We start from the raw sequence: 24,832 nt of genomic DNA, 5'->3' as shown, positions 1-24,832 counted from the left end.
TTAAAAAAAAAAGAATAAAATAAAAGGTAAAAGTAATAAACATGCTGCATTATGTAGAAGTCAAACAGCAGCTTGGAAATGAAGATACAATTTCACCTGGGTCACAAAGAAATATTTGGCATGACGAAGGAGTTGTCAGTACTGTCTACAGGTTTTTAGGTCAATATTAACATTCATGCTCAGAAAGATGATGATGCCATGTACTTTCAGGCAGGACTCTCCATGATGTGATGATTCATGGAGAGGTACTGTTTTGATTCACAACCACTTGAGAAAAACTTTCAGGTGACTGATACCATCACCTCATGTCTCAGTGGTGGCAAGTGTGTCTCAGGGAGGATGAGTGTCTCTGGTCCCAGAAGTAGGAAGTGACAGTGATGATGTACACTCAGGTCCCCTGTCCCTGGGGCTGGTGCTTTCACTTCTGGGCACAGGGACTCGCAAATGTTAGGAAGATGCCTAGATTGGAAAGTCCGTAGGGATGAGTGGTTCCATCTGTTGAGATACAGTTCTCCGTGGGTGTGTTGCATCTCTGCACATCTTGGAAGCAGAAACACTGACTGCTTTTGTTCTGGCCTATGTTACTGAGTTTGTCTGTACAGTGGAGAGCATTGCAACACAGAGAGGTGGTCTCCCTATAGAGCAACAGACAGGCATCTCTACTATCTATTAGAGCTTCTTAAGTGCAGACATTCCTGTACCTGAACCAGTGTGTTGACAGGTTCCCCCTGACCATCTTAACACTGTATCATTAGAATCAGCCTTGGGAAACCAGCTTAAGAAAATGCTGATAATTTGGCTACTGCTATTTTTTCAATGAATAATAAAGCCCTTTGTTTGTGAAAACAAGACAAAACAAAAACTTATCAAAATGGGAGTGGGTCTATGTTCTGTAGTACCTATAGTTTATTGCTGCTTTGGGAGCCCTTCTGAAGGAAAATAATGCAAAATTTATATACAAAGCTGATCTCAGGGCTGGAAAGAGTGTTGGCAACTGCAGGGACCTGTCATGAGTGTTCTCTTCATGGCAAATTCATCTTTATTAGCATTAAATTTTCAAAAGTCATAATTTTTCAATTTCACAAATGGCTTTAAATGACTTTTCACTCTCCAAATATCAATCTATAAATTGCATAGCAACTCATCTTAGAAAATAGCTCTTAATTTTTGTTGAAGAAAGTAGGGAAAACCACTAGACCATTCAGGTGTGGCCTAAATCAAATCCCTTATGATTATACAGTGGAAGTAACATATAGATTCAAGGGATTAGATCTGATAGAGTGCCTGAAGAACTCTGTCATGATGGAGGTTCATGACATTGTACAGGAAGCAGGGATCAAGATCATCCCCATGAAAAAGAAATGCAAAAAGGCAAAATGGTTGTCTGAAGAGGCCTTACAAATAGTTATGAAAAGAAGAGAAGCAGAAAGTAAAGGAGAAAAGGAAAGATATACCCATCTGAATGCACAGTTTCAAAAAATAGCAAGGAGAGATAAGAAAGCTTTCCTCAGTGATCAGTGCAAAGAAATAGAGGGAAAAAAATAGAATGGGAAAGACTAGAGATCTCTTCAAGAAAATTAGGGATACCAAGAGAACTTTTCATACAATAATGGGCACAAGAAAGTACAGAAATGGTATGGACCTAAAAGAAGCAGAAGATATAAGAAGAGGTGGCAAGAATACACAGAAGAACTGTACAAAAAAGATCTTCATGACCCAGATAATCACTATGGTGTGATCACTCCCCTAGAGCCAGACATCCTGGAATATGAAGTCAAGTGGGCCTTAGGAAGCATCATTATGAACAAAGCTAGTGGAGCTGATGGAATTCCAGTCAAGCTATTTCAAATCCTAAAAGATGATGCTGTGAAAGTGCTGCACTCAATATGCCAGCAAATTTGGAAAACTCAACAGTGGCCACAGGACTGGAAAAAAATCAGTTTTCATTCCAATACCAATTTAAAGGCAATGCCAAAGAATGCTCAAACTACCACACAATTGCACTCATCTAACACACTAGCAAAGTTATGCTCAAAATTTTCCAAGCCAGGTTTCAACAGTAAATGAACCATGAACTTCCAGATATTCAAGCTGGATTTAGAAAAGGCAGAGGAACAAGAGATCAAATTGTCAACATTCACTGAATCATTAAAAAAGCAAGAGAGTTTGAGAAAAGTATCTACTTCTGCTTTATTGACTATGCCAAAACCTTTGACTGTGTGGATCACAATAAACTTTAGACAATTCTTAAAGAGATGGGACTGCCAGACCACCTGACCTGCCTCCTGAGAAATCTGTATGCAGGTCAAGAAGCAACAGTTAGAACCACACATGGAACAGACTGGTTCCAAATTGGGAAAGGAGTACGTCAAGGCCATATATAGTCACCCTGCTTATTTAACTTATATGCAGAGTACATCATGAGAAATGCTGGACTGGATGAAGCAAAAGCTGTAATAAAGATTGCCGAGAGAAATATCAATAACCTCAGATATGTAGATGACATTGCCCTTATGGCAGAAAGTGAAAAAGAACTAAAGAGCCTCTTGATGAAAGTGAAAGAGGAAAGTGAAAAAGTTGGCTTAAAACTCAACATTCAGAAAACGAAGATCATGGCATCTGGTCCCATCACTTTATGGCAAATAGATGGCAAAACAGTGGAAACAGTGATGGACTTGATTTCTTTGGGGCTCCAAAGTCACTTCAGATGGTGATTGCAGCAATGAAATTAAAAGACACTTGATCCTTGGAAGAAAAATTATGACCAACCCAAGGAATGTTCATCTAGTAAAAGCTATGATTTTCTAGTAGTCATGTATGGATGTGAGTTGGACTGTAAATAAAGCTGAGCACCAAAGAAATGATCTTTTTGAACTGTGGTGTTGGAGAAGAATCTTGGGAGCCCCTTGGACAGCAAGGAGATCCAACCAGTCCATCCTAAGGGAAATTAGCTCTGAATATTCATTGGAAGGACTGATGCTGAAGCTGAAGCTCCAGTACTTGGGAACCTGATTCAAAGAATTGACTCATTGGCAAGACCCGGATGCTGGGAAAGATTGAAGGCAGAAGGAGAAGTGGACGACAGAGGATGAGATGGTTGTTTGACATCATCAACTCAATGGACATGAGTTTGAGTAAACTCTGGGAGTTGGTGATGGATGGGGAGGCCTGGTGTGCTGAGTCCACGGGGTTCCAAAGAGTCAGACACAACTGAGCGACTGAACTGAACTGAATTTTTTTTCAAGGTGAAATAAAAAAACAGAATATCTCTCCTATGCCATAACCTTTTCAACACTCTGGTGTCTTGCTTGGATTTATAGATAATCTAGGGAGCAATATGATTTTTTTCAACCATTGACTCTTTAAAGCAAATATCTTACCAAACTAATGTCTTAAATTGCTTTCAAAAACTTGCCCTGGTTAAGTTCCACCATAGTTGAGCCCAAACACCTGGAAAAATTCAGTTCAGGCAAATTGTACCCATGATGCTTGACAGAGTGTCCACTGATGTGTGTGGCAGCCCTCTGAGATGAAGTGAGAGGATTAACATGCTTTGAGTGACACCCTGAAAGCAGCAAATTATTTTTTTGCATACAGCACTGAAGAGGAAAAAAATAGCTTCACTCATTTTGTTGTGTGAAAACATGTCCTTTTATCACAGTAAACCCTTAAAATAGTTATTACCATTAGCAAGTCATATTTATACATTGGTCACAGATAACAATTGCATGTAAAACATTATAAAATATTTACTTGAACTCATAAAATATGTAAATCAATAAACAAGGAAATGAATATATTTCACTTACTTTTGAAATATTACTTGATCGACTTGCAGATCGCCTTGGGGATTTGTCATTCTGAAAAGTAAGATTGGAGACATTGATTAAAATATAGCAATAATCTTTACTACTGAGAAAAGAAAGCATATCACAGGCCAAGACGTAGATGTCCTTCTTACTGATCTGACAGACATAAAAACTGCTTACAGAAGATAGTATTTCTCATACCAAATTTTATTTGTGTAGTACATATTACTGTCTTTTTAAAAAAACATTTCAATTAGTATCAGGGTTTATACCAATCTAGGAATATTAGGAATATTTATTTCCAAGAAATGCTTATTTCTCTAGAAAAATATATGCAGTTCCTTTGAAATAGATTCGGAAATGAAAATATAGTTCCTTATTTCTTTTTTGGCTTTGGCTACCAGGAAATTCTGAGTAAATTCTGGTTTTCAGTGTCAGTAAATATTGCATCTGTATGCAATATTTGGTACATGGTACATAACTAACTTGTATTCTTCTACAATACACTTTATTTGTCTTTTATCTTATTTTAAAAATAAGAAAGAGTTTAAAAACAATTTAAAAGGTAATTGTTTAAATTAAAAATATTTTAAAATTTAAAGCTTAAAAAATATTTTTTTAAAAAATTATACCTCTGTTCTTGTTTCCTAAAGGAATTTTCAATTTAGGAGAAAATAAGCATGCAAAAAGCTCTTGAATAGATAAAATTCGTACAATTTTAAAGTAAAAAGGGCCCCTACGAGTGGTCCCCCTCGTTAGAAGGCCTCAGGCATTGCGCTGCCTGCAGCCACAGAGGGCTGCTGCGCGGGGCCCATTCCAGGTCATCCCTCCTCCCGCCACGCCAGTTATCTGATCTGCAAGTGAGGTCACAGCACATCTTTCCTTCAGTGTAGCAAACCTTGAAAGACCCTGTTCTGGAAACCAATATTTTGTGAAAGGTCTGTATTTAGCACTTTAGAAATCTTTTAAAAAATATTTCTGAGAATCTGGACTCAATACCACAGTGGATCAGAGTAGACAATGAGAGGGTAACAGGCAGGAAGGCCAGGGGTCTCCAAATGGAGGAAATAGCCTGCAAGTGTCAGACATTTTTATCTCTCTTAAGCGGCAGGAGGAAACAAACTAGCGATATTTTTTCCTTCTCTATACAAATTTAAAAGGAGGTTTCTCTTAAAATTCTGTGTTGCCATAATGACACCTGGTTTCACTTGAAGTTAGCCATTGCCTTTTTCTTACGGAAATGTTTATCTTAAGCTATGCTAATGTACTATGCATTTACCCCAAACTCTGTCTTCAAGTCGGTTCCGCCTTTTGGGCTCAGAACCTACTTGATAAACCAGTATGTTATACTCCGATATTGTCCCTCTAATCTATGTAAATGAAACTATTTGTATGGTGATCTGCCCTTCTTCAAGATTCAAATTAATCATTTTATGGCCCAAGATAAACCATTTGGTGCTAAGATTATCCCAAAATACATCTTATGGGTGAGGAGCATGGTGCCATTCTAAGTTTTGAGACATTCCTTTTTTTCATTAACAGACTGCTGGTGACTATATAACATCCAGCTGAAGACTAGCAGGGAGGTACTCTTTCTGCCCCCTTCTGATGCCTATGTCAGAAGCTTTCTCTATCTCCTTTATACTGTAATAAAACTTTATTACATAAAAGCTCTGAGTGATCAAGCCTCGTCTCTGGCCCCGGATTGAATTCGTCTCCTCCGGGGGCCAAGAATCCTGGCGTCGTGATTCAACAACAACCTTTCAACAACCACAGTGCATCTTGACAGAAGTCATTTTTGAAAACTAAGTTTTTATAACAACCTGCGGGTCTGAAGTTGCCCAGCGATGACTGCTGGAGACAGTTTTCAGAAACACTGTGATGAGGGGATATGGCAATGTGTTAATGTGGAAACACAGTGGCTGCATTCACTGCAGACTGTCACTGAGTCTGGCGCAGGCTTGCAGGCATTACAGCTGAACAGGGCTTTTTCCTTTACATGCAACTTTCATGTCATACAACCATGAATGTCACTGTGAAGCATGTTATTACAGACCAAAATGAGTCACAACTATACGATCAGTTACACCTTGTAACAGCCCTGTGATCCAGCTGGAGATTAATGTGTGTGTTCCCCGAAGACATTTTTCCTTGATTAGCTTCCTCTGGTGATGGAGAGAGGTACTTTTCCACTGACACTTCAACTCCTCTTCTACAGACCAGAAAACAAAACAAATCCATCTTTTCTTCTCAGTAAAATTCAGTATTTTGACATGCTACTTGATAGAAGAGAGGTCAATGATATAACAGACTTGAGGGTAGTTTGATTGTCCTGGTTCTTTTACTGTGTTTTTTATATTTATGTGATATTTGAGAACCTAACCAAAGAACTAAAATTGAAAGGTGCTTCAGCAAGAACTAAGAAGTACTATACAAATTGGATTTGACATCAGGTTACCTACTTTTTCCAACCAAGTGGGACTCTGCAATGTCTTGAGATAAAAACGAGGGTCAGGTCCTTCCACAATTGTGAATGAGTTCATCATGGGGCTATAATAAGCAGACAATTCCCACAGCAGCTCCTGGTCTAGCTGCGTGGGGAACACCTGATTGATTATTTAGTATTTCAAAAGGCCTTTTACCTTGAAATCCATTAGTTCTATTCTGTTTTAATACAAGGTTAGTCACTGAAGGAAATAAACAAGCTTAGACAAGGGCTAGCATTTTGCCATGGCTAAGGTCTCTATTATTTTTATTCCAGTTAACACTTGGGAACAGAGAAGTTACCCTGTTGCTCACCTGTGGTGGTGTAAAATTTGGGGTTTTGATGTGAACTAGACTTGTACCTTTGCACTAGTTCTAGCAGGAGTGTATTCAAGATCCCAGGCCTCTAAATTCCTCCCTGTGAAATGGATAGATAATATATTGGGGGCTGGATCAAATGAGTTATAGATTAAAAAATTTATAGATTACAAGATTATAATATTCCTATTATTATTCACAGGTAGAGGAAATACCCAAAGAGCTACATTGAAAATCATGACAATCATTACAAGTTACTAGATCTGTAATTTTAATATAAGCACTCTGGTTTCTCTGTCCTGAAATTCCACCTCCACTGTGGATCAGATTCTGGCATATAAAACTTAAGAATGGAGAATCAAATTGCTCTCTACCAAAGAGAATTAAAGATTCCAGTCTGCTTTGCTTTCAAAGCAAAGCAACAGAAGAAGCACTTTTTTTCCCTCATGGAAAAGTTCCAAAGCCATCTGTCCAACTTGCTACTGATTAATTGGGTGGTTCGTCCCATTACTATTGCTGTGATGTGTTCTTTTTTTCTGGATCAGTGAAATATGGTTGTCATAAGTCATTATGATCAGTTTAAATTCTTTCAGTTCAGTTCAATCACTCAGTCGTGTCTGACTCTTTGCAACCCCATGAATTGCAACACACCAGGCCTCCCTGTCCATCACCAATTCCCGGAGTTCACTCAGACTCACGTCCATCGAGTCAGTGATGCCATACAGCCATCTCATCCTTGGTCATCCCCTTCTCCTCCTGCCCCCAATCCCTCCCAGCATCAGAGTCTTTTCCAAAGAGTCAACACTTCACATGAGGTGGCCAAAATACTGGAGTTTCAGCTTTAGCATCATTCCTTCCAAAGAATTCCCAGGGCTGATCTCCTTCACAAAGGACTGGTTGGATCTCCTTGCAGTCCAAGGGACTTTCAAGAGTCTTCTCCAACACCACAGTTCAAAAGCATCAATTCTTTGAAGCTCAGCTTTCTTCACAGTCCAAATCTCACATCCATACATGACCACGGGAAAAACCATAGCCTTGACTAGACGGACCTTCATTGGCAAAGTAATATCTCTGCTTTTCAATATGCTATCTAGGTTGATCATAACTTCCCTTCCAAGGATTAAGCATCTTTTAATTTAATGGCTGCAGTCACCACCTGCAGTGATTGGAGCCAAAAAAAAAAAAAAGTCTGACACTGTTTCCACTGTTTTCCTATCTATTTCCCATGAAGTGATGGGACCAAGATGCCATGATCTTTGTTTTCTGAATGTTGAGCTTTAAGCCAACTTTTTCACTCTCCTCTTTCACTTTCATCAAGAGGCTTTTGAGTTCCTCTTCACTTTCTGCGATAAGGGCGGTGTCATCTGCATATCTGAGGTTATTGATATTTCTCCCGGCAATCTTGATTCCAGCTTGTGTTTCTCCCAGTCCAGGGTTTCTCATGATGTACTCTGCATATAAGTTAAATAAGCAGGATGACAATATACCACCTTGATGTACTCTTTTTCCTATTTGGAAATAGTCTGCTGTTCCATGTCCAGTTCAAACTGTTGCTTCCTGACCTGCATACAGGTTTCTCAAGAGGCAGGTCAGGTGGTCTGCTATTCCCATCTGTCTCAGAATTTTCCACAGTTTATTGTGATCCACACAGTCAAAGGCTTTGGCATAGTCAATAAAGCAGAAATAGGTGTTTTTTTGGAACTCTCTTGCTTTTTCGATGATCCAGCAGATATTGGCAATTTGATCTCTGGATCCTCTGCCTTTTCTAAAAGCGGCTTGAACATCTGGAAGTTCACGGTTCATGTATTGCTGAAACCTGGCTTGGAGAATTTTGAGCATTACTTTACCAGCATGTGAGATGAGTGCAATTGTGCAGTAGTTAGAGCATTCTTTGGCATTGCCTTTTTTTGGGATTGGAATGAAAACTGATTTTTCCAGTCCTGTGGCCACTGCTGAGTTTTCCAAATTTGCTGGCATATTGAGTGCAGCACTTCCACAGCATCGTCGTTCAGGATTTGAAATAGCTCAACTGGAATTCCAACACCTTCACTAGCTTTGTTCATAGTGATGCTTTCTAAGACCCACTTGAATTCATATTCCAGGATGTCTGGCTCTAGGTGAGTGATCACACCATTGTGATTATCTGGGTCATGAAGATCTTTTTTGTACAGTTCTTCTGTGTATTCTTGCTGCCTCTTCCTAATATCTTCTGCTTCTGTTAGGTCCATAAAATTTCTGTCCTTTATTGAGCCTATCTTTGCATGAAATGTTCCCTTGGTATCTCTAATTTTCTTGAAGAGATCTCTAGTCTTTCCCATTCTGTTGCTTTCCTCTATTTCTTTGCACTGATCGCTGAGGAAGGCTTTCTTATCTCTTCTTGCTATTCTTTGGAACTCTGCATTCAGATGCTTTTATATTTCCTTTTCTCCTTTGCTTTTCACTTCTCTTCTTTTCACAGCTATTTGTAAGGCCTCCCCAGACACCCATTTTGCTTTTTTTTCATTTCTTTTCCATGTGGATGGTCTTGATCCCTGTCTCCTGTACAAGAACCTCATTTCTAGTTCATCAGGCATTCTGTCTATCAGATCTAGTCCCTTAAATCTATTTCTCACTTCCACTGTATAATCATAAGGGATTTGATTTAGGTCATACCTGAATGATCTAGTGGTTTTCCTTACTTTCTTCAATTTAAATTTGAATTTGGCAATAAGGAGTTCATGATCTGAGCGACAGTCAGCTCCTGGTCTTGTTTTTGTTAACTCTATAGAGCTTCTCCATCTTTCGCTGCAAGGAATATAATCAATCTGATTTTGGTGTTGACCATCTGGTGATGTCCATGTGTGGAGTCTTCTCTTGTGTTGTTGGAAGAAGGTGTTTGCTATGACCAGTGCATTTTCTTGTCAAAACTCTATTAGCCTTTGCCCTACTTCATTCTGTACTCCAAGACCAAATTTGCCTGTTACTCCAGGTGTTTCTTGACTTCCTACTTTTGGATTCCAGTCCCCTATAATGAAAAGGACATCTTTTTTGGGAGTTAGTTCTAAAAGGTCTTGTAGGTCTTCATAGAATCGTTCAACTTCAGTTTCTTCAGCATTACTGGTTGGGGCATAGACTTGGATTACTGTGATATTGAATGGTTTGCCTTGGAAACAAACAGAGATCATTCTGTCGTTTATGAGATTGCATCCAAGTACTGCATTTTGGACTCTTTTGTTGACCATGATGGCTACTCTATTTCTTCTGAGAGATTCCTGCCCACAGTAGTAGATATAATGGTCATCTGAGTTAAATTAACCTATTGCAGTCCATTTTAGTTCACTGATTCACCTTAGATTAAATAGAAGCTCTCACAGTATATAATGTGACTTACTGGTACCCAAATTATAATGATCTTGTAGGTCACTAAAAGTTGAAACCAACAAGAGTTCCAGAAAAAACCTACACAAAAATTATGGGATTGTGAAGCAATAATGTTGATAAGATATTTTAGTAGATCAATCTTAGCAGCTTATTTATGGCATGCAGGGAGACTTCTAATTTCATAACTAGTTTAAAATCTTTTCAAAAGTTTATACTTTTTAATGTATCACATGTTGCTAATTTGTTGTGATTATTATTATTCACGTAAGAATTATTTTTTAAATTTGACCTTACTAAGCAAGTTTTGATTTTTATCACTAGCAAGAATAAATGCTTACCAAATAAGGAAATTGTTGCTAAATTGTTTTTACTCATTTAACATTATAATCTAAGGAAAATGACATAGTTCCTTTAAAGTGGAATGTTCTGTGTTAAAGAATGTATGATACAGTGGACTTGTATTTATCTACAGAAGACTACCCTCTATATCATACCAGTAATCAGGAGAGGGAAGTAAAGAAGCTTGAGGGAGGATTTTTGTTTGTTTTTGAAGGAAAAAAAAATCTATTTCTAAGTGCAGAAATCAGAATAAGATAATTTCAGACCACTAATCAGACAACAGATATGATGGTATTCTACAGTTTTCTTCCTTTGTCCTCCTCACCCCGGGATAAAAGACAAGAATATTTGAAAGAGGAAAAAGTGAGGCAATTTCGAGCATCATCTGAAAAATTTTAACTTGATCATGAAACTATTTCTGCTAAACAGTTAAAGAATTAAAGCTTAAAATAGAAGAAAAGTCTTTCAAAGCAATGTGGCTTGTAATAAAAAAAATGACACAAAGACATTGAATAATATAATAAAACTCAATAGATTTATTAAAATCCACATGTCCTTTTGATAAAAAATACTTTTTTTCCTTGCCTTTATTTTTTAAACCATTTATCATTTATTTAATTATTATTATTGTTTTTACTTTACAATATTGTATTGATTTTGCCATACTTCAACATGAACCCATCACGGGTGTACACGTGTTCCCCATCCTGAACCCCCCTCCCTCCTCCCTCCCCGTACCATCCCTCTGGGTTGTCTCAGTGCACCAGCCCCAAGCATCATGTATCCTGCATCGAACCTGGGCTGGCTATTTGTTTCTTATATGATAGTATACATGTTTCAATGCCATTCTCTCAAATCATCCCACCCTCTCCCTCTCCCTCAGAGTCCAAAAGACTGTTCTATACATCTGTGTCTCTTTTGCTGTCTCACATACAGGGTTATCATTACTGTCTTTCTAAATTCCATATATATGCGTTAGTACACTGTATTGGTGTTTTCCTGGCTTACTTCACTCTGCATAATAGGCTCCAGTCTCATCCACCTCTTTAGAACTGATTTAAATCTATTCTTTTTAATGGTTGAGTAATACTTCATTGTGTATATGTACCACAGCTTTCTTATCCATTCATCTACTGATGGACATCTAGGTTGCTTCCATGTCCTGGGTATTATAAACAGTGCTGCGATGAACAATGGGGTATACGTGTCTGTCTCAATTCTGGTTTCCTTGGTGTGTATGCCCAGCAGTCGGATTGCTGGGTCATAAGGCAGAAAGTGAAAGTGAAGTCGCTTAGTCGTGTCGACTCTTTGCGACCCCGTGGACTGTAGCCCACCAAGCTCCTCTGTCCATGGGATTCTCCAGGCAAGACGACTGGAGTGGGTTGCCATTTCCTTCTCCAGAGGATCTTCCCAACCCAGGGATCGAAACCAGGTCTCCCGCATTACAGGCAGACGCTTTAACCTCTGAGCCACGAGGGAAGCCCCATAAGGCAGAATGCCTATGAAATACTTAAAATTTATCTGGCTTCAAGTAGTACCTCAACAAAAATCTCCAAGTAGAGATTTTATAGGGTACTTCTCTTGATATTGAGCCAGTAAAATTAGAAATAAAAATTTGAAATGTTACTAATACATTTTGATCACCTGAAAACTAACACATTTTAAGATAATGCTTGGTTCAAATAAATTAAAACTTTTGAAAAATTAGTCAGAAATTATGGAAATTGTTATACTAAGACTTATGTAACACGACAAAAGCTATATCCAGATAAAATTTTGCAACTTTAAAGGCCTTCATTACTGAAGAACACAGTAGCAAATAAATTTTTTTTTTTTTTAATTCAGTAAAAACAATAAAATATAAAAGCTAAAACTCATTACATGGACATAAATAAGAATAAAGAACTATTTTTATAGCAACTTTTTGAAAATAATTCCAAAGTAGATGCATTCCTTATGAAATTTTTAAAAACTTATTTAGGAGAGCAGAAATATGTAAGAAATAAGAAAGGATATAATCAGAGACACTCCTGGCTGGCCCAGCAGCCTTAGCAGCAGCCATAACATGACACAGTATAGCATAGTCTCTCCCCTGTCTGAGCCAGCAGCTGTAATAGTATTCTCCTCTGGCTGACACAGCAGACACAGCTGGGCCACAGTGGTAAAATGTCCCCTCTTTCTAGGTGCAGCTCACATATATGTGTGGTGCACACAGCCCGTGACTGAGTACTGCATGACATGCATGTGCAGGCTACAAATGATCTCAGCTGTTACATAATCATTATTTAGAAAACGTGGGGCAAGAGCAAGAGGCTGTGGAGTGAGAGAGTCTGACCATACCATCTCAGCTAATTTGCTCTTTCCATACACTTACTTTTCAAGAAAACATAATCACAGTTTTATTTACACTATTCTTGACCATAAGAATATAAAATTCCCTAATCCATATTATGAACTCTGTATAAATGAAACTTTGACTGTATTAAGACAGTATCAAAAATAAACAATAAAAATAAAAGAAAGTTATACTATGGACTTCTGTTCAGTTGTGCTTGACTCTTTTTGATCCCATGGACTCTCCCACCAGGCTCCTCTGTCCGTGGAATTTTCAAGACAAGAATTCTAGAGTGTGTTGCCACTTTCTTTTCCAGGGGATATTCCCATCCCAAGGATTGAATATTCACTCTTGCCTCTCCTGCATTGGCAACTGGATTCTTTACCACTGTGCCACCTAGGAAGCCTAAACTATGTATTAGTTGGGACTAAAGATGAAAAAATTCCTTTAACATATTAGCATGTGTCTAATATGTATCTAATAGTAGCATGTATGTTTGATACACCAGCAGTGTACCAAAAAATGCTCAAGGAATAAAGTAAGATTTATTCAGGATATTTCCTTATCAGAAAATTGATCAACAATTCTCTGAAAAAGAAAAACATTATGATCCTATAGTTAAGCTGTTTAACACACTTTGGCACTCTTATGGCAATGTAAGCTTTAAGTAAAGTAAAAATTGAAGGAAATCTTTGCAGTGATAAAGATAATATCTTAAAAATCATTATCAAATATTATCTTAAATTGCAAAATACTAAAATTCATTAATTAAAGATGTTCTTTTAGGGATACTTGCTCTTTTTATATGATTTTATTTACTCTGGTTGCTCTGGGCCTTCCTTGCTGCACGTGGGCTTCTCTCTGCTTTGTTGAGCAGGGCCTGCTCTCTAGTTGCGGTGTGCAGGCTTTTCACTGCAGTGGCTTCACAGCTGTGGCACCTGGGCTCTCGGGCACAGGCTCAATAGTTATGCTGCATCGGCTTGGTTGCTCTGTGGTAAGTGAGGTCTTCCTGGATCAGGGATGGTACCCATGTGTCCTGCATTGGCAGGAAGACTCTCTACCACTGAGCCTCCAGGGAAGCATGAGATGCTTGCTCTTGCTATTATTATTCAGCTTAACTTAGAGTTTCTAACAAACATAATAACAAAATGATAAAATATTTGAAATATTATTGAAAAAGAAGCTATAAATAAGCCATTTTTCTCTTATTGATAAATATAATTTTATATAAATTCCAACTGCCTCTAGTTATAAAAAGAAGCTGCAGTTAATGAGACTTTAGTACAATGGCTAGATAGAGAATATGTATACCACGGCAGAGTCTACAAATTTCCTAAAACCCACTATTCCTTCTTCTGTACTAAGAAAATGGTAACCAGGTATGCATTATCCCTGTCATGTTACATCTCTCAGGGTTCCTTCCAATTACAGGTTGCCTATGGCCAAATTCCCTCCAGTGAGACGTGGACAGAGCTAATATTTGTCAGCTTTTTGCTTGTTCCATAAATCTAAACTTTACCCCATTCTCTTCTGCTGCTCTATGTAAGGATGGTGTCTATTGGAACAAGCCAAGAAGCACATATTAAAGGTGGTAGAACTGAATTCCCCTGAGTCCCTTAATGACCATTAGTGAAAAGCCATCTGCTAACTTGTAATATACATTCTAAACAGTCACAAGAGATAAATAAATTTGTATTTCTTTGGGGTCACCACATTTTTGGGTTTCTTTATATAACAGTTTAGTCTCTCCTAATGGAAATACTGCAAAATCAATAGCTTTCTCTCTTCTAGTTATAAATACCCAGAAGTGTAAAAATAAAACCCAAACCTATAAAACACTTAAGAATAGATATGAAAAGATCCTCTTAAAATCTTATTAAAATATAAAATATAATATCTTATTGAGGAGTATAAATCATGATCTTAAAACAATTTTTAATAGCAAGAATATTTCATAAAATATAGATCCTCTATAAATTGACATGTAAATAGAGTGTCAGTTCAATAAAATCTCAAATGAAATTTAATTTTGTTTTTTGAAGTAGAAAGAAAATAGATAAAATTATTTTAAAGAGCATATATATAAAAAGAAATGTCTGATGAAACATTTTTGTTAGGTAAATTAGTATTCTTAGATGCACAATCAGTATCAAAATAATTTTGTTGTACAGGCATTCTTCATCAAAAGTTGATTTTCAATTTTGTTTCATATATGAAACTCCAGTACAGTGACTTCCAGGTGTGCCATATTTTGAAATAAACTATTATTTATGCAAGAGGAAATTTATTCTTCAGTGAAATAGATGCTGCTCAAACTATATAATAGGAATTTGTAGTATATGGCTAATTTTCTAGATGATATATTTCATATTTACTTATAATTTACTCTTACTAGGTTGGATGACATAGTCTCTTTTCAAATAGCCTGAAGGTTGTACACTGCCAATCTAGGATGATAGATGCATTATATTTCCTGCTCAAGAGTTTGTTGCTAAAAAAAAAAAAAAAAAGAGTTTATTGTTATTCGATAAATTGATTAATAAATGTAAAAACATTAAAAAAAAAATCTGAGAATAGACAAAAAACATCCTGGAAAAAAGACATCTCCTTATTTTAGGCACTACCCATATAAAGTCACTGTCATTAAGTGAGTATGTTATTGGCATAAGAATTAATCAAAAGTCTGAAACCCAGGATAGAAGATTCAGAAATAGGTAAAAGAATTTCACATGTGACAATGCTAGTAGTAAAATTAATATTGAAATGATAGTTGATATATTAAATTATGTCTGACTCTTTGTGACCCCATGGACTGTAGTCTGCCAGGCCCCTCTGTCCATGGGGATTCTCCAGGCAAGAATACTGGAGTGGGTTGCCATGCTCTCTTCCAGGGAATCTTCCCCACTCATGGATTGAACTCAGGTCTTCCACATTATAGGTGGATTCTTTACCATCTGAGTCATCAGGAAACCCCAAGAATACTGAATTGGGTAGCATTTCGCTTCTCCAGGGGATCTTCCCAAACCAGAAATTGAACAAGGGACTCCGGCATGACAGGCGGATTCATTACCAACTGAGTTGCCAAGGAAATTCTAGTCAAAAGTCAGTAAAATCTAGAATAGAAAACCAAATAAGTATAGGAATTTCACATATAATAAAACTAGTAGTCAAATTAATATTGAAATGATAGGTAATATAATAAATGCTTCTGGACAATAAAAAGTAAATCCATATCAAATGACATTTATAGCCAGAGTATATAAAACAAAGTTTAAAATATAAAAAGTAATAAAAAGTCCTTGAAATAAACCTATATTATAAATCCAATTTTGGGGTGAGAGACATCTATATAATACAGGAATCAGAAGTGGTAAGTTGTATTTGGTTATATTATATTGGAAAAATGCAAAAATAGAAGTGAATAAACAAACAATAGAGTTAGAAAAAAGTACAGTACAGAAGACTGATAAAGTTCAGTTTCTATAATTGTCAAAATGATAGTTGCTAAGTCATGTCCGACTCTTTGCGACCCTGTGGACTGTAGCCTACTAGGCTCCTCTGTCCATGTAATTCTCCAGGCAAGACTACTGGAGTGGGTAGCTATTTCCTTCTCAAGGGATTGAACCTTGATCTCCTGCATTGCAGGCAGATTTTTTTATGATCTGAATCACGGAGGAATCTAAGGCTTTGTCTATTCACACATACACACAAATGGTAACAGAAAGAATCCCAACAACAACAGCAACAACAAAAATTAAGCAAAAGACAAGAATTGAAATGAATAAAAAGTAACTACAGATTGTTAATATGCATATGACAACATACTTAAAATCACAAGCAATCAGGAGAATGAAAATTGAGGTAACAAGACAATGCTTTATATCCATTATGCTGGGAAAATGGAAAAGAGCAATAGCCTCTATTGCTGGTGGGTAAGAAGAAGGAATTCTCTTAAAAATTACTAGCAGGTCTGTTAATTTCTGCAGTATCATTTGAACAACAACAACAACAAAAACCCATTTTTCAACATCTGTTAAATTTTAAAATATTATTTTATGCAGCAATCTCACCACTTGGAATCTATGCCAGAGACATAAAAGCACTGGTACATAAGGGTATATAATTAAGAATTCAATACAACTCTGTTTTTAATTGACAAAAAAACTGTCTTGCAACAGAGATGTGTCAGTTGGTAAGTTAATGTCTGGTGCCTTTAAGCCCACTCTCCTAATTCTACTCTGGATCTGGGATGATGGAAAGTCACACATCTCCCTCTGAATACATGTTATGAAGGCCTCCACAGGGAAACTGGAAGCCTGGGTAAAGAATGTGGGACTGCTTCCTGTCGGCTCTTTAACTGCTTCTTGTGTGTGAGCATCAGCCTAGGATCACTTCTTTCACAGGCAGCACATTTGTGGAAGCAGATTCAAGTTTTAGACTCCAGCAACAGCCCAGCCGGCTCCCTCCTCAGAAGTTTGAGCTTTGGTTCCACTGGTGCCTCCTCCAAACTTTTAATAAATCCATTATCCTTTTTTTGTTCACACAGACCTGGGGGCAGAAGATGGCTTCTGGCAATTCCAGTTTGTAATATCTTACTGTCCTTTTTTTTTTTTTTTTTCCCCTCCTTTACTGTTGGTGGCTCAGAGGGAAAGCATCTGCCGGCAATGCAGGAGACCTGCGTTCAATCCCTGGGTCGAGAAGATCCCCTGGAAAAGGAAATGGCAACGCACTCCAGTATTCTGACCTGGAAAATCCCATGGACTGAGGAGCCTGGTAGGCTACAGTCCATGGGGTCGCTAAGAGTCGGACACGACTTCACTTTCACTTTCAGTGATCTTTTACATCTAGGAAATAAGTCTTTATAATAAATTCTATATGATAAAATAAAAATCCTGGTTTCTCTCTCCTGACCAGAACCTGATTAACATAGTAAACAATGCTCATTAGCAGAAAAATGATTAAGTTATAGTGGAACTACAGTCTGAAATATTACACAATAATGAAAAAGAATGAATTGGCTCTCTGCCATTTGACCTAAAGAGATTTCCACCAAATAAGACTGAGAATGTAAAGTAAAATGAGAAGTGGTTTAATAGGATTATTTGCAAAGTATATAGGATGATTTCATTTATTTAAACACAAGTAAACAGAGCCATGCTCAAACGACCTCACAATTGCACTCATCTCACACGCTAGTAAAGCAATGCTCAAAATTCTCCAGGCCAGGCTTCAGCAATATGTGAACCATGAACTTCCAGATGTTCAAGCTGGTTTTAGAAAAGGAAGAGGAACCAGAGATCAAATCGCCAACATCCTCTGGATCATCGAGAAAGCAAGAGAGTTCCAGAAAAACATCTATTTCTGCTTTATTGACTATGCCAAAGCCTTTGACTGTGTAGATCACAATAAACTGTGGAAAATTCTAACAGAGATGGGAATACCAGACCACCTGACCTGCCACTTGAGAAACCTGTATGCAGGTCAGGAAACAACAGTTACAACTGGACATGGAACCACAGACTGGTTCCAAATAGGAAAAGGAGTACATCAATGCTGTATATTGTCACCCTGCTCATTTAACTCCTATGCAGAGTACATCATGAGAAACACTGGGCTGGAAGAAGCACAAGCTGGAATCAAGATTTCCAGGAGAAATATCAATAACCTCAGATATGCAGATGACACCACCCTTATGGCAGAAAGTGAAGAAGAACTAAAAAGTCTCTTGATGAAAGTGAAAGAGGAGAGTGAAAAAGTTTGCTTAAAGCTCAACATTCAGAAAATGAAGATCATGGCATCTGGTCCCTTCACTTCATGGGAAATAGATGGGGAAACAGTGGAAACAGTGGAAACAGTGTCAGGCTTTTTTTTTTTTTTTGGCTCCAAAATCACTGCAGATGGTGACTGCAGCCATGAAATTAAAAGACGTTTATTCCTTGGAAGACAAGTTATAACCAACCTAGATAGCATATTCAAAAGCAAAGACATTACTCTGCCAACAAGGTCCGTCTAGTCAAGGCTATGGTTTTTCCAATGGTCATGTATGGATGTGAAAGTTGGACTGTGAAGAAAGCTGAGCAATGAAGAATTGGTGCTTTTGAACTGTGGTGTTGGAGAAGACTCTTGAGAGTCTCTTGGACTGCAAGGAGATCCAACATGTCCATCTTACAGGAGATCAGCCCTGGATGTTCTTTGAAAGGCCTGTTGCTAAAGCTAAAACTCCAATACCTAGGCCACCTCATGTGAAGAGTTGACTCATTGGAAGAGAGTCTGATGCTCGGAGGGATTGGGGGCAGGAGGAGAAAGGGATGACAGAGGATGAGATGGCTGGATGACATCACTGACTTAATGCACATGAGTTTGGGCGAACTCTGGGAGTTGGTGATGGACAGGGAGGACTGGCGTGCTGCAATTCATGGGATCACAAAGAATCGGACACAACTGAGTAACTGAACTGAAATAGAGCCTTTTTGAATAAAAGCAGTGTCCACACCTCTGAAAGGAAGATTGCCTCCTAATAGGGGATGTGGCATTTTCGACAAGTTAAGTGTTTGTAATTCCTAACATGAAAACAAAAGGAAATGAGTTTTTAAACAGAGTTTGCACACTGAATTCTACCAAAAATTTCGAGAAGAGCTAAAACCTATCCTATTCAAACTCTTCCAGAAAATTGCAGAGGAAGGTAAACTTCCAAACTCATTCTATGAGGCCACCACCACCCTAATACCAAAACATGAAAAAGATGCTACAAAAAAAGAAAACTACAGGCCAATATCACTGATGAACATAGATGCACAAATCCTCAACAAAATTCTAGCAATCAGAATCCAACAACACATTCAAAAGATCATACACCATCACCAAGTGGGCTTTATCCCAGGGATGCAAGGATTCCTCAATATCAGGAAATCAATCACTGTAATACACCACATTAACAAATTGAAAAATAAAAGCCATATGATTATCTCAATAGATGCAGGCCTCGAGAAGGCCTTTGACAAAATTCAACATCCATTTATGATAAAAACTCTCCAGAAAGCAGGAATAGAAGGAACATAGCTCAACATAATAAAAGCTATATATGACAAACCCACAGCAAACATTATCCTCAATGGTGAAAAATTGAAAGCATTTCCCCTAAAGTCAGGAACAAGACAAGGGTGCCCACTTTCACCGCTACTATTCAACATAGTTCTGGAAGTTTTGGCCACAGTAATCAGAGCAGAAAAAGAAATCAAAGGAATCCAAATTGGAAAAGAAGAAGTAAAACTCTCACTGTTTGCAGATGACATGATCCTCTACATAGAAAACCCTAAAGACTCCACCAGAAAATCACTAGAGCTCATCAATGAATATATTAAAGTTGCAGAATATAAAATCAACATATGGAAATCCCTTGAATTCCTATACACTAATAATGAGAAAGTAGAAAAAGAAATTAAGGAAACAGTTCCATTCACCATTGCAACGAAAAGAATAAAATACTTAGGAATATATCTAACTAAAGAAACTAAAGACCTATATATTGAAAAGTATAAAACACTGATGAAAGAAATCCAAGAGGACACTAATAGATGGAGAAATATACCATGTTCATGGATCGGAAATATCAATATAGTGAAAATGAGTATACTACCCAAAGCAATCTACAGATTCAATACAATCCCTATCAAGCTACCAGCGGTATTTTTCACAGAGCTAAAACAAATAATTTCAAGATTTGTATGGAAATACAAAAAAACCTCAAATAGCCAAAGCAATCTTGAGAAAGAAGAATGGAACTGGAGGAATCAACCTGCCTGAGTTTAGGCTCTACTACAAAGTCACAGTCATTAAGTGAGTATGGTACTGGCACAAAGACAGAAATATAGATCAATGGAACAAAATAGAAAGCCCAGAGATAAATCCACACACCTATGGACACCTTATCTTTGACAAAGGAGGCGAGAATATACAATGGAGTAAAGACAATCTCTTTAACAAATGGTGCTGGGAAAACTGGTCAACCACTTGTAAAAGAATGAAACTAGATCACTTTCTAACACCATACACAAAAATAAACTCAAAATGGATTAAAGATCTAAATGTAAGACCAGAAACTATAAAACTCCTAGAGGAGAACATAGGCTAAACACTCTCCGGCGTAAATCACAGCAGGATCCTCTATGATCCACCTCCCAGAATTCTGGAAATAAAAGCAAAAATAAACAAATGGGATCTAATTAAAATTAAAAGCTTCTGCACAACAAAGGAAACTATAAGCAAGGTGAAAAGACAACCTTCGGAATGGGAGAAAATAATAGCAAATGAAGCAACTGACAAGCAACTAATCTTAAAAATATATGAGTAACTTACGCAACTCAATTCCAGAAAAATAAACGACCCAATCAAAAAATGGGCCAAAGAACTAAATAGATATTTCTCCAAAGAAGACATATGGATGGCTAACAAACACATGAAAAGATGCTCAATATCACTCATTGTTAGAGAAATGCAAATCAAGACCACAGTGAGGCACCATTTCACACCAGTCAGAATGGCTGCGATCCAAAAGTCTGCAAGCAATAAATTCTGGAGAGGGCGTGGAGAAAAGGGAACCCTCTTACACTGTTGGTGGGAATGCAAACTAGTACAGCCACTATGGAGAACAGTGTGGAGATTCCTTAAAAAATTGCAAGTAGAACTGCCATATGACCCAGCAATCCCACTGCTGGGCATACACACTGAGGAAACCAGAATTGAAAGAGACATGTGTACCCCAATGTTCATTGAAGCACTGTTTATAATAGCCAGGACATGGAAACAACCTAGATGTCCATCAGCAGATGAATGGATAAGAAAGCTGTGGTATATATACACAACGGAGTATTACTCAGCCATTAAAAAGAATGTATTTGAATCAGTCCTAATTAGATGGATGAAACTGGAGCCGATTATACAGAGTGAAGTAAGGCAGAAAGAAAACACCATTACAGTATACTAACACATATATATGGAATTTAGAAAGTTGGCAATGATGACCCTGTATGTGAGACAGCAAAAGAGACACAGATGTGCAGAATGGACTTTTGGACTCAGAGGGAGAGGGAGAGGGTGGGGTGATTTGGGAGAATGGCATTGAAACATGTATACTATCATGTAAGAAATGAATCGCCAGTCTATGTTTGATGCAGGATACAGCATGCTTGGGCCTGGTGCACGGGGATGATCCAGAGAGATGATATGGGGTGGGTGGTAGGAGGGGGGTTCATGTTTGGGAACTAATGTACACCCGTGTTGGATTCATGTCCATGTATGGCAAAACCAATACAGTATTGTAAAGTAAAATAAAGTAAAAATAAAAATAAAAAATAAATAAATAAATAAATAAAAATAAATTGAATGGGCAATATGAACTTTAATTCATCTAAAATTAATTACAGTAAATTTTCAGTTTAATCAGAGAGCTGGGGAAAAGAGGAATTATGGTTCATAGTACCTGATTAATCAGAATTATCCAACACTTAATGTGAAAATTTCATCTTACAGTAGTAAATAAGAATGCTGAAATCAACAATATAAAAAAATAAAATAAAAAGAGTTTGCACACTCTAGTTTGAAAATGTTTCAAACCAAAACTTATTTGGATGAGAAAAAAAGAACATAAAAAATTGGTCATTGGCTAAGTTGGCAGAGCACCAGTGAAAAGATCATGAGGGTTTATTTAATTCACCCATCTTTACAGTTATGAAAAGACAGAGAATAAAGGGTGCAGAACAGCTGATAAATGCAGGAGGTTATGGCTTCATTTCAGGGGTTGTATTACGAAAGGTGGGTGATACTAGGTCTTTTTTTGGCAATTACTTCTTTTTGATTTGAAGTACAGTTGATGTATAATATTATATAAGTTAAAGGTACACAATATAATGATTCATGAATTTTAAAGGTTGCATTTCTTTTATAGTTATTATAAAATGATGATTATATTTACCGTGTTCTTCAATATGCCCTTGTGGCTTGCTTTATACATAATAGCTTGTGTTTTTAACCCCTTGCCCCAATCTTGCTCCTTCTCGCTCCTCCCTACACTAGTAATCACTAATGTGTTCTCTATATCTGATTAACTTCTTTTTTTGTTATAGTCACTAGCCTGTTGTATTCTTTAGACCCTACATATAAGTGATGCCACTTATTTGAACTGAACTGATAAGTGATGTCATATGATGTAGTTTTACAATATATAGATTCAATTCGGTTCAGTTCAGTCTCTCAGTCATGCCCGACTCTTTGTGACTCCATGAACTGCAGCACACCAGGCCTCCCTGTCCATCACCAACTCCCAGAGTTTACTTAAGTTCATGTCCATTGAGTCAGTGATGCCATCAAACTATCTGTCGTCCCCTACTCTTCCTGCCTTCAATCTTTCCCAGCTTCAGTCTTTTCTAATGAGTCAGTTCTTCCCATCAGGTGGCCAAAGTATTGGAGTTTCAGCCTCAGCATCAGTCCTTTAAGTGGATATTCAGAACTGATTTCCTTTAGAATGGACTGGTTGGATCTCTTTGCAGTCCAAGGGGCTGTCAAGAGTCTTATCCATTACCGCAGTTCAAAAGCATCAATTCTTCTGTGCTCAGTTTTCAGGATAGTCCAACTCTCACATCCATACATGACTACTGGAAAAACCATAGCCTTGACTAGATGGATCTTTGTTGGCAAAGTAATGTCTCTGTTTTTTGATATGTTGTCTAGTTTGGCCATAGATTTTCTTCCAGGGAGCGGGAGACTTTTGATTACTTGGCTGCAAGCACCATATGCAGTGACTTTGGAGCCCCCCAAAATAATGTCTACCACTGTTTTCATTATTTCCCCATCTATTTGCCATGAATTGATGGGACAAGATGCCATGATCTTAGTTTTTTGAATGCTGAGTTTTAAGTCAACTTTTTCACTCTCCTCTTTCAGTTTCATCAAGAGGCTCTTTAGTTCCTCTTCACTTTCTGTCATAAAGATGGTGTCATCTGCATAGCTAAGGTTATTGATATTTCTCCCAGCAATCTTGATTCCAGCTTGTGCTTCATCCAGCCTGGTATTTTGCATGATGTACTCTGCATATAAATTAAACAAGCAGGGTAACAATATACAGCCTTGACATATTCCTTTTCTGATTTGGCACTGGGTCTGTTGTTCCATTTTCAGTTCTAACTGTTGCTTCTTGACCTTCACACAGATTTCTGAGGAAGCAGGTAAGGTGATCTGTTATTCCTATCTCTTTAAGAATTTTTCACTGTTTGTTGTTGATCCACACAGTCAAAGGCATTGGCATAGTCAATAAAGCAGAAATAGGTGTTTTTTCTGGAACTCTCTTGCTTTTTCCATGATCCAGAGGATGCTGGGTGCTGGGGTCCTACCCCGGTGGATCCAGGGAATTCTAAGCAGGGATGGCGTTGGCGTGAGAAAAACTTATTTGTTTATTAATATAAGATTAGATTAAGAAACAATAGTATAATAGGAAAATTAAGTAGAGAAAGAGGGCTGAATAACTTGGATTATGTGGAAGACCAATAAAGTTTCAGACAAGGAGCTTGCACCATCTACGTTAGGCCACCGGTGTCCGTTTGAATATCGGACAGTGCCCCGCATTGGGCTCTCTCTTTTATGGATCTTAGAAGCCGGGACAAATAACTAGACATGATGAGCCCCCCTGCTCCAGATGGGAATTCAGCCAGAAAAAGAAAAGAATGACATGGGGAAGCCCAGCATCGGTACAAGACTCCAAAAGCTATTTTTCAAAATCAGCTTATAGGCCCCAAGTTGTACATAAAGAAATAGAGTTATGCAGGGGCAGCAGTCCTGACTCTCATTGAGACAATGCTTTCTTTTTGCATACCCTCCCATATACAAAAGGTTTCAGGTGGTTTACATTATCTTCTGGCCAAGAGGCTTGTTAACATTTTTATGGCTCTCTTCCTGGATAATTGTCCAGAAAACCCCTTTTCCCTAGAAGTGTTTCTTCTTTACTCTGCATCACCCTCAAAGTACAAAGAAGTTATATTCCTATAGAACAAAGGTGCAGTGTGTTATAACAAAGAAAGTACTTAACTCAAAGATCTAATGTTGCTAATACCAGGTCTACTACATGTTTTCCTATATACCAACTATACCTAAAAATAAAAGATATGAAAATTTGGCAGCAAGTATTGGCTCAACAAAT

At 37.6% G+C, this 24,832-nt stretch overlaps 1 protein-coding gene across 2 annotated transcripts in view; it reads right to left on the bottom strand.

Annotated features, from left to right (window-relative positions):
- MARCHF1 (membrane associated ring-CH-type finger 1) overlaps positions 1 to 24,832 on the bottom strand; it is a 496,731-nt gene that overhangs the window by 260,141 nt on the left and 211,758 nt on the right. For both annotated transcript variants that reach the window (XM_068975579.1, XM_068975580.1), the window contains exon 2: positions 3,810 to 3,860. In XM_068975579.1, the coding sequence (XP_068831680.1) occupies positions 3,810 to 3,860 (51 nt within the window). The remainder of the gene's footprint in view (positions 1 to 3,809; positions 3,861 to 24,832) is intronic.

The sequence above is a fragment of the Capricornis sumatraensis genome, chromosome 7, assembly GCF_032405125.1.
Source record: "Capricornis sumatraensis isolate serow.1 chromosome 7, serow.2, whole genome shotgun sequence".
Classification (NCBI taxonomy): domain Eukaryota; kingdom Metazoa; phylum Chordata; class Mammalia; order Artiodactyla; family Bovidae; genus Capricornis; species Capricornis sumatraensis.
The sequence above is the reverse complement of the archived record's forward strand: the minus strand, read 5'-3'. Positions and strand labels throughout refer to the sequence as shown.